Source organism: Salvelinus sp. IW2-2015, unplaced genomic scaffold (assembly GCF_002910315.2).
Source record: "Salvelinus sp. IW2-2015 unplaced genomic scaffold, ASM291031v2 Un_scaffold3169, whole genome shotgun sequence".
Lineage (NCBI taxonomy): Eukaryota > Metazoa > Chordata > Actinopteri > Salmoniformes > Salmonidae > Salvelinus > Salvelinus sp. IW2-2015.
In genome coordinates, this window is record NW_019944457.1 from 1 (window position 1) to 11,247 (window position 11,247).

The window sequence follows — 11,247 nt, forward strand, 5'->3', positions numbered from 1 at the left end:
TTTTTTGCCCTTCAGGAGGACGGCAATCAGCTTCCTGTACACGAGGCCACAGCTAAGTGGCAGTGACAACCATGGACAAGTGGATCCAGTCGTTCACCCAGTCTCTCATCCAGTTCTTCAGGGCTGAGATGGATGGTGAGCTTCACACACACACACACACACACACACCACACACCACACACACACACTAATCTACAGGACTGTTTCACTAACACAGACTGGAATATGTTCCGTGGTTCTTCTATTAACATTGGCGAGTTTTTCCACTTCAGGATCAGTAATAATAAGTGCATCGACGACGTCGTCCTCACAGTTGACCGTACGTACATATCCCAACCAGAAGCCATGGAGTACAGGCAACATCCTCACTGAGCCTAATGGCTAGAGCTGCCGCTTTTAAGGAGCGGGACACTAACCCGGACGCTTATTAGAAATCCCGCTACGACCTTTGACGAACCATCAAACAGGCAATACAAGACTACGATCTAATTTTCTCTCTTCATTTGTTGGGATTTTTATTTGACACACACACAACGTGTACACACCGTACACACACACACACACACACACACACACACACACACACAGTCTCTCATCCAGGTCTTCAAGGCTGAGATGAGTGACAACACTACACCTTTTCACTGAAATCCACTGAAAGGTTTTTTAAGAAATGAGATACTTAATGTTACATTCAGTTAATTAAATGAAATTAAATTCAGTAAATAGCTAAAGGGGCAATTATTACTGCCAACATGATGGATATATAATAACAACATAATAAAACACATTATAAACTGGGTGGTTCGAGCATCGAATGCTGATTGGCTGACAGCCGTGGTATTTCAGACCGTATACCACCGTATGCTCTAATTACATTGGTAACCAGTTTATAATAGAAAAAAAGGCACCTCGGGAGGTTTGTGATATATGGCCAATATACCACGGTTAAGGGCTGTTTCCAGGCTCTCCGCGTTGCGTCGTGCTTAAGAACATGGTATATCCGTGGTATATCGGCCGTATACCACACCTCCTCGGGCCTTATTGCTTKAATAGACAACACTGCATMTGAATACAMCATTCTTTCAATGCGTCGATTCGGACCCCGCAACCCCAGTTCGCGATGCAAAGCTCTGCTACTGTCTGTCGTTATAAAGACAACCTTTCCCCAGCCGCTCCCCTCTCACTCCAGACATGAGTTGTAATCCGAGTGTCTGCTTGCAGCTTACAGGCTGTACACGGTGGTGCCAAAGCTTGTCAAGTTTGTGGACATGCTGACCAACTGGTACGTGAGGACCAACCGTAGGCGTTTCAAGGTGAGTTCACCCTCAAACACTGATGCAGTCAAATAGCTTAAAGGTACAGTAACCGCTATAACACTGTTTCTCTGTTGACTGTGCTATATTGACTGAAGTAACCACTATACCACTGTTTCTCTGTTGACTATGCTATATTGACTGAAGTAACCACTATACCACTGTTGCTCTGTTGACTGTGCTATATTGACTGAAGTAATGCGAATGAATTGAGTTGATCATCAATGATTCTGTTTAAAGATCTGTTGTGTTATGTATGGAACATGCTAGGGTGGAGGAGGAGGAGGAGGAGGAAGATGATGTTTGTAACTGTGCATTGTAACCCTACAGGGAGAGAGTGGAACAGAGGACTGTCTGGGGGCTCTGGAGAATCTCTTCAGTGTTCTGTTCTCCATGTGCAGACTGATGGTGAGTCACATGGGTAACAGGTGCATCATGTTTAACCTGGCTCAACTCTGCTCAATGACATCTGCTTCCATTGAAAATAGTTTATCGAGGGCGACATTTTCTCTTCGCCAAAACAATTGCGTTTGGAACTCATGCACCGGACCGTTCTAAATAACGAGCGCTCCGATGCTGTACCTCGTGATGCTGTACCTCGTGATGCTGTACCTCGTGATGCTGTACCTCGTGATGCTGTACCTCGTGATGCTGTACCTCGTGATGCTGTACCTCGTGACGCTGTACCTCGTGACGCTGTACCTCGGGACGCTGTACCTCGGGACGCTGTACCTCGTGACGCTGTACCTCGTGACGCTGTACCTCGTGACGCTGTACCTCGTGACGCTGGTACCTCGTGACGTGCTGATGTACCTTCGTGACGCTGCGCGCTCCGTGACGCTGCACCTCGTGACGCTGTACCTCGTGACGCTGTATCATCGTGACGCTGTACCTCCGCGTACGCTGTACCCGCGACGCTTTACCTCGTGACGCTGTACAGCCTCGTGAATCTGTACCTCGTGACTCTGTACCTTTGGTGATTCTGTACCTCTCGTGATGCATTGTGTGTATATCAGGCTGTAACTAAATCTCTGGTTAAACTTAAGTTCCTCCTCAACAGAAATTCTTAAAGAAAAAAGTTTGTCTTAAGTCTGCTGCATATAAATAATTTTACATTAGTTCTCAACGCAGATGTCTTTGTATGAGGAACAAGGTCTCTGAGTTAGAATGGGAAACGGGGACAAGGTCTCCTCCCGAGTTAGAAATGGGACGAGGACAAGGTCTCTTGAGTTAGAATGGTAACGAGGACAAGGCCTCCCCCGAGTTAGAATGGTAACGAGGACAAGGTCTCCCCGAGTTAGAATGGTAACGACACAAGGTCTCCCGCGGTTAGAATGGTTAACGAGGACAAGGCTCCTCCGAGTTAGAAATGGGAACGAGGACAAGGCCTCCCCGAGTTAGAATGGTAACGGGGACAAGGTCTCCCCGAGTTAGAATGGTAACGGGGACAAGGTCTCCCCGAGTTAGAATGGTAACGGGGACAAGGTCTCCCGAGTTAGAATGGGAACGAGCACAAGGTCTCCCCGCGTTAGAATGGGAACGAGCACAAAGGTCCCCCCCGTTAGAATGGAACGAGGACAAGGTCTCCCCGAGTTAGAATGGGAACGAGGACAAGGTCTCCCCGAGTTAGAATGGTAACGGGACAAGGCCTCTCCCGAGTTAGAATGGGAACGAGGACAAGGTCTCCCCGAGTTAGAATGGGAACGAGGACGAAGGTCTCCCCGGTTAGAATGGGAACGAGGACGGACAAGGTCTCCCCGCGTTAGAATGGGACGAGGACGACAAGGTCTCCCGCGTTAGAATGGGAACGAGGACGGACAAGGTCTCCCCGCGTTAGAAATGGGAACGAGGACGGACAAGGTCTCCCCGCGTTAGAATGGGAACGACGACAAGGTCTCCCCGCTGTTAGAATGGGAACGAGGACGGACAAGGTCTCCCCGCGTTAGAATGGGAACGAGGACGGACAAGGTCTCCCGCGTTAGAATGGGAACGAGGAGGACAAGGTCTCCCGCGTTAGAATGGAACGAGGACGGACAAGGTCCCCCCGCGTTAGAATGGGAACGAGGACGGACAAGGTCTCCCCGCGTTAAGAATGGGAACGAGGACGGACAAGGTCTCCCCGCGTTAGAATGGAACGAGGACGGACAAGGGTCTCCCCGCGTTAGAATGGAAACGAGGAACGGACAAGGTCTCCCCGCGTTAGAATGGAACGAGACGGACAAGGTCTCCCGCGTTAGAATGGGAACGAGGACGGACAAGGTCTCCCGCGTTAGAATGGGAACGAGGACGGACAAGGAGAGTTGTAGTGTAGTTCTCAACTAACTAGGTATCTCTCCTCCCCACTAGTATAGTAGTGTATAGTATCGTTGTCTTTCTCTAACTGTCTCTCCTCCCACTAGGCCTCCCTTCACCCCCTTTATAAGAGATGATGTATCAGAACCTGCGCACCTGATCGACCCGCCTTCTGTATGAGGGAAGGACTCCAGTAGCGTACACTCTCATGCTGCCGCTAGCAGTAACAATCTACACTACCTCATGCGGCCGCTAGTCAGCAGTAATCAATCATACACTACCTCATGCTGCCGCTAGTCAGGTAATCAATCATACCACTTCATGCTGCCGCTAGTCAGGTAATCAATCAACACTAACCTCAATGCTGCCGGCAGTCAGGTAATCAATTATTTTTTAGATTTTCATAACTTTAATATCATGATGAATATAACATCGAAATAATACTATAATAAAAATGTGAATGACTAAGCAAAAATGTACTTAAGTATTAATCGTAATATAACGCAGAAATAATTAATTAACAACAAATTGTATTAACAACTTACCTACCTCATGCTGCCGCTAGTCAGTAATCAAATCATATCACTACCTCATGCTGCCGCTAGTCAGGTAATCAATCAGTCGTATCAGTCATTTACTACCTCATGCTGCCTCTAGTCAGGTATCAATCAGTCGATCAGTCATTTACTACCTCATCCTTGCCTCTAGTCAGGTAACTCAATCAGTCGATCAGTCATTTACTACCTTCATCCTGCCTCTAGTCAGCAGTGGTTAATTAATCATCTGCTGCCTCTAGTCAAGTAATAATCAATCAATCAATCATTGAATTTGCCTCGAAGGACAAATGAACTAGAACCATTCACTAGCTCAAGTAGCCAACCCCCCCACGGCAGAATACAACCCCCCCACGGCAAGAATACACGCCCCCCCACGGCAGAATAACAACCCCCCCACGGCAGAATACACCCCCCACGAATACACCCGCGCAGATCAAACCCCCGCCTTTTCCCCTGTTGGCGGCAGAATTACATACCCCCCCACGGCAGAATACGACTTACTAGACAGTTATTGGAGAATAGCCTCAAGTTTCTTGATGTCTGGACTGTCTGACTGACTTCAATGCTTTCGCCTATTCCGCCTGTCCGCCCTCCCTCCCTCCCTCAACGTGTTACCGAGCTACCTGTCATTCTTATTTGAATTCTCCTTTCTAGTCTTCACATGTGTCCCAAATGGTGCTTCACTCTCTGTATAAAGGCAGGTCTCACACACACACACACACACACACACACACACACACACACACACACACACGTGCTGACCTGTTGCACCCTCTACAACCACTGTGATTATTATTATCTGACCATGCTGGTCATTTTTGAACATTTGAACATCTTGGCCATGTTCTGTTATAATCTCCACCCGGCACAGCCAGAAGAGAACTGGCCACCCCTCATAGCCTGGTTCCTCTCTAGGTTTCTTCCTAGGTTTTGGCCTTTCTAGGGAGTTTTTCCTAGCCACCGTGCTTCTACACCTGCATTGCTTGCTGTTTGGGGTTTTAGGCTGGGTTTCTGTACAGCACTTTGAGATATCAGCTGATGTACGAAGGGCTTTTATAAATCAATTTGATTTGAGTTAGTGAACTACTTTTGAAAAGATCCCCATGGGTGACAGTGCACTATATAGGGAGTAGGGCGCCATTTTGAAGACTGACTTCCTCCTCAATGAATCTGAAAGTGTCTCACGTCAAATTAGTAGCAGGGAATACGGACAGCTCAAAGCCTTTCGATTAAAACTATTTATTTCCCAATGAATATTTAAAAAAAAAATGCTTTTAAAGGATTCCTCTTAAAATAATATTTATTTTGAAATTTGGCCCTTTCTTTTGAATCTCTTTGTCAGAAACAAGAAGTGCTTTGTGTTTATGATGACAATGAATCCCAGATGATTTTCTCGACAGATGCTCGGTGACAGGAGTATTTGTTTTGAACCAACTTGTGTGTTGAAACGCCTGTCAATTATACTATTCTGTTTGTATCTGTGTATAAACTTTGAGCTGCAGCCGTGATCAAACCCAGGACTTGATTTAGACATGCAGGCAGGTGTCACACACACACCTTTGTTGTTAGTGCTATGATTGAGTAGCTATACCCTTTAGTCTGTCTCTGAAGCTGCAGGGCCATTGCTTTAGTCTGTCTCTGAAGCGGCAGGGCCATTGCTTTAGTCTGTCTCTGAAGCGGCAGGGCCATTGCTTTAGTCTGTCTCTGAATCTGAAGCGACAGGGCCATTGCTTTAGTCTGTCTCTGAAGCGCAGGGCCATTGCTTTAGTCTGTCTCTGAAGGGCAGGGCCATTGCTTTAAGTCTGTCTCTGAAGCGACAGGGCCATTGCTTTTAGTCTGTCTCTGAAGCGGCAGGGCATTGCTTTAGTCTGTCTCTGAAGCGGCAGGGCATTGCTTTAGTCTGTCTCTGAAGCGGAAGGGCCATTGCTTTAGTCTGTCTCTGAAGCTGCAGGCCATTGCTTTAGTCTGTCTCTGAAGCGACAGGGCATTGCTTTAGTCTGTCTCTGAAGCGGCAGGGCCATTGCTTTAGTCTGTTCTGAAGCGGCAGGGCCATTGCTTTAGTCTGTCTCTGAAGAATTGCTACTGTTACGCTTTACAGCAACAACCAAAAACACTTGACTTTTCTTATAGCTACTTTATGCCTGTGATATGTGGTTCTCCACCTAGCTACCTTCAGATGAATGCACTGACTCTAAATCTCTCTAGATAAGAGATCTGCTAAATTACTCAATTAAAAAAGTGGTCTAGGCACTGCATCTCAGTGCTAGAGGCGTCACTACAGACACCCTGGTTCGATCCAGGCTGTATCCAACCCACCCCGTGATTGGAGGTCCCATAGGGTGGCGCCACAATTGGCCCATCGTCGTCCGGGTTTGGCCAGAGTCATTGTAAATAAGAATGTGTTTTATCTAACTTGCCTAGTTAAATAAAGGTTACATTCAATTAAAATGGTGGTGTGTGTGTGTGTGTGTGTGTGTGTGTGTGTGTGTGTGTGTGTGTGTGTGTGTGTGTGTGTGTGTGTTGTGTGTGTTCTCCTCCAGTCACTCAATGTCTGTCATCACTACAGTACCTGCTCCACACACACACACCTCTACCTCGCCGGTCTTTACTATCTTGTACTGTCCCCAGCCCACATATTACTACCCAGCCTGCTCGGCTGCAGTGGGCAACCTTGTTAAGTGCTCCTTCCTGTTCGTGTCCAAGAACTGAGACATCCTGTAGAGGTGACCTCCAATCAGGAGTAGACAAGTCGTCTTTCCGTCCGCTATAAACCCATTAAGTATTGGTTATCTGTCCCCTCCTCCTGCTTGTTCTGTGTTTGTGTGTGTGTGTCTCCTCTGTCGTCTCTGTCTGTCTGTCCTTATCAGGGAATGGGACACATCTTGCTGCTGTGATTTGCACATGGTGTGGTAATTCGCCTAACAGATATGAGAGTTTATTCAATGTTGATTTGTTTTCAAATTCTTTGTGGGTCTGTGTGATCTGTGGTAAATATGTCTCTAATGTGGTCATGCATTTGTTAGGAAGTACAGCTCATTTTGTGGGCAGTGGGCACATATCCTATACTGTGCAAGGTTATTCTCACTGAGTCTCTATGATAAATTTGGAAGTATTCAGACCGCTTGATTTTTAAACATTTTGTGCGTTACAGCCTTATTCTAAAAGTGATTAAATGAATGTGTTTCCTCATCAATCTACACACAGTACACACATCATGACATCACAATACCCATCATGACACACAATACCCCATCATGACATCACAATACCCATCATGACATCACAATACCCCATCATGACAAAGTGAAAACAGGTTTTTAGACATTTTTGCACATTTATTACAAAACAAAAAAAAACATACCTTATTTACATAAGTATTCATAACCCTTTGCTATGAGACTCCAAATTGAGCTCAGGTGCATCCTGTTTCCATTAATCATCCTGAGTGTTCTACAACTTGATTGGAGTCCACTTGTGGTAAATTCATTGAACAGTGACCAAGTAGCTCCTGTGGCTATTTGTTCATAATGTAGGCCTACGAGTGGCCTACCTTGAAAAAAAACAATATAACAATTGGTAAAAATGCATACCATAACATTTTAACACAGCTGTTCTATTATTCAGCTACAATAGCAGCCAATGTGTGGTGTTCAATGTAGGTCTACATTCCACTTCTGGAAAAAAACACGCAGGGCTTGACATTAACCTGTTTATCCACCTGTACAAAATGTTGTGGTGTTTGATGCAAGAAACCACTTTAACAAAATCAAAATCATTATTATTCCCAAACCATTATTACAGAGATGCTACCCTCTGCCTATTGGCTTCTTTAGCTTTTTCGAGACCGTCTCAAAATACTGCCCTTTAAGCTCTGTACCTGACTCGTTTTTCAAAGATAGCTAGAAATGCAACGTTTTGTTGCTCTTGTAGGAAGAAAACCACTCCCCCATTGTTGACTAGAAATGATCTATAACTGGGCTAATAACTCACTATCTGCTTTTGAATATTCACAAACAAGCTCATGCTGTAAACACAGTCCAGTTCAAAGTGAATGGCACAGATCCATATATGGCAATGGCTAGTTGCGTATAGGCCTACTGAAGCCTGATTGGTTATGGAGCACCGGTCTGTGTAGAGGAAGTCGTGCATGTTAATGCAATAGATTCCTACTTGTGCCTAGAATCTCTTGCCTAGTTGTTTCGTTTCGGTATATTACATTGAAAGTGGCTAATATTGTGTGGATTCAATCACAATTCCCACAGTAGAGTGAACGTTGATAGTGTTAACTAAAGGGGGAAAACTCTAGAAAGTTAAGTTCAATCTCGTGCTGATATTTAATCTGCGTGGCAGTCCGAGGGAACATTGGTCTGAATGCAGATCCTCTGGGTGATGGGGGGGGGGGGGGGGGGGTGGGTCTCAGGTCTGGGCAGGGTGCTCATCGCTCTGTTGCTCCTGTGTGAGTGCTGCGGTTGAGTGCGATGTCTTTCAGGGCCGTGGCTTGTAGAGGTGTACCTGGTCGTAGAGACCGTCCAAGTCCAGGGTGGTGTGATGGGCCAGGTACACATTGGGTTTCGATGCACGTCACGGGAAATGCTTTCATTCACCGCTGTACGGTGATAGGGTGAGAGTCTTTTCCTCGTAGCAGGATGGAGATGACCACTTGTGGAAGAAGCTTTTTTCATTCATCCCATGAATGCTGTGGCCACCCTTTCCTGCCGGGCCCTCAGGGTCGTTTGTGCTGTTGTGCATTATGATGTGGCTCGGGGACCGTAGTCGGTCCTCTGACAGCAGCTCCAGCGCCGGGTCTTTGTTTTCCTCTACACATTTCCTGTTTGAGAACAATCTCTGGCCTTTTGTCTGTCCTCTGGGGGGTCGGGTTGGGTTGGTGGGTCCTATCTCGTCTGTCCTGCCTGTGGTCGGGTTCTGAAGTAGCCTGGTCGTCACCAGGGGTTCTCCTGCTGTGCTCTCTTTGACCCTGTAAAAGGTCTGAAAACGTTGTGTTTCCCTGCACTACTACAGTTCCAGACGTGTACTGATTGACTGTCGCAGTGTCCTCCAAGTCCAGTATTGGACTTTCCACCCTGGTTTAATAGCTCTTCTTGACAGAGAGGGTAGTGTGTTCTTATGGCCCTGTGCCATGCCAGGGGCTGGTCTGTGTGAAGATGAGGCTGCTTACGTTCCCATTTATGTAACAGTCAGCAAATAGTGTCTTTGGATTTTTCCTTGAGGAGCTTCTCTTTGTACTTTGTAGGTTTTACTGTTGCTTTCCTTGACTTGATTGTTTGGACGTACGAGTCCTTTCCAGATATTTTTGTTTATATTCAAGGATGTACTTGAAGTTTCGATTTGATTGAGGTTTCTGTTGTAAAGGTCTCCTGAGTAAGTCTGTGAGAGAGAAAAAAAATCCAGGTTTAACTCATTCAAAATTCTGATTTTTTGGGAAATTTCCGGAGCTGTCTGTACTGTGAGCTGTGGAGTGTAGTCTTAGCTTTAGCTGTCTTTAGTAGCTTAGTTTAGCTCAGCTGCTGTTCGATGTGGAGCAGCCTTCTGTTCCTGTCCAAGAGTGAGACATCCTGTAGAGGTGACCTCCTCCAATCAGGAAGAGACCGGCCAAGGAAGTCCGTCTGTCCGTACGCTATAAACCCATTTTATAAATTTTATTTTTAATAGGATCCCCATTAGCAGATGTAAAAGCAGCAGCTACTCTTCCTGGGTTCCACACAAACAAGAAATATGACATAATACAGAACATTAATAGACAAGAATAGTCAAGGACAGAACTACATAAATAAATAAAAAAGGCACACGTAGCCTACATATCAACTACTAGATCACACAAACTATCAGGTCAATAGAGGAGTAGTACCGTGAGGTGTTGCTTATAACTGTTTATTTGAGCAATCTGAGATGGAAGAGTTCCATCAATAATGGCTCTATATAATACTGTGCCTTTCTTGAATTTGTTTCGGATTTGGGGACTGTGAAAAGACCCCTGGTGGCATGTCTGGTGTGTGTGTGTGTGTGTGTGTGTGTGTGTGTCAGAGCTGTGTGTAGGTTGACGATGCAAAAATTTGGAATTTCCTATTTCTTAAAAAAAAAATGATGCAGTCAATCTCTCATCAACCCTTTGGTTATTATTACAGTACCAGGATTACTACATGATTCATTGACTTTGTTTAACACTTTTTTTGGTTACTACATGATTCCATATGTGTTATTTCATAGTTTTGATGTCTTCACTATTATTCTATAAAGAAAAACCCTGGAATGAGTAGGTTGTTCCAACCTTTTGACTGTACTGTAATTAACCCTCTGATTACAATGAAGAGCAAGCGTGCGCTCTGTTCTGGGCCAGCTGCACTTAACTAGGTCTTTCTTGCAGCACTACACACGACTGGACAATAATCAAGATAAGACAAACTAGAGCCTGCAGAACTTGCTTTTTGGAGTGTGGGTAAAAGCAAGACATCTCTTTGAACGGACAGACCTCTCCCTCTTTACAACCATTGAATATATTTTTGACCATGACAGTTTACAATCTAAGGTAACCCAAGTAATTTAGTCTCTCAACTTGTTCAACAGCCACACATTCATTACCAGATTCAGCTGAGTCTAGAACTTAGGAATGATTTGTACCAATACAATGCTCTTAGTTTTTAGAGATGTTCAGGACCCGTTTATTACTGGCCACCCATTCCAAAACAGACTGCAACTCTTTGTTAAGGGTTTCAGTGACTTCATTAGCTGTGTTTGCTGATGGTATTTGGTTGTCATCAGCATACATGGACACACAGGCTTTGTTTAATGCCAGTGGCAGGTCATTGTAAAAATAGAAAAGAGTAGAGGGCCTAGAGAGCTGCCCTGGGTACACCACACTTACATGTTTGACATTAGAGAAGTTCCATTAAGAAAACCCTTTGAGTTCTATTAGATAGATAGTTCTGACCACGTAATGGCAGAGGTTGAAAAGCCATAAAACATACGTTTCTCAACAACAGTTTATGGTCAATAATATCAAAGGCTGCACTGAAATCTAACAGACAGCTCCCACAATCTTCTTATTATCAATTTTTCTCACCAATCAT

General features: G+C 45.2%; 1 protein-coding gene across 1 annotated transcript in view; it reads left to right on the forward strand.

The window, feature by feature from the left end:
* Positions 1 to 52: 52 nt before the first annotated feature.
* Positions 53 to 11,247, forward strand: part of LOC112075451 (isoleucine--tRNA ligase, cytoplasmic) — a gene marked incomplete at its 5' end in the record, with an annotated part of 44,112 nt that continues 32,917 nt past the window's right edge. The window contains 6 exon segments of the mRNA XM_024142453.2: positions 53 to 69; positions 71 to 135; positions 1,222 to 1,313; positions 1,644 to 1,722; positions 3,715 to 3,803; positions 3,869 to 3,906. Of these exon segments, the coding sequence (XP_023998221.2) occupies positions 53 to 69; positions 71 to 135; positions 1,222 to 1,313; positions 1,644 to 1,722; positions 3,715 to 3,803; positions 3,869 to 3,906 (380 nt within the window).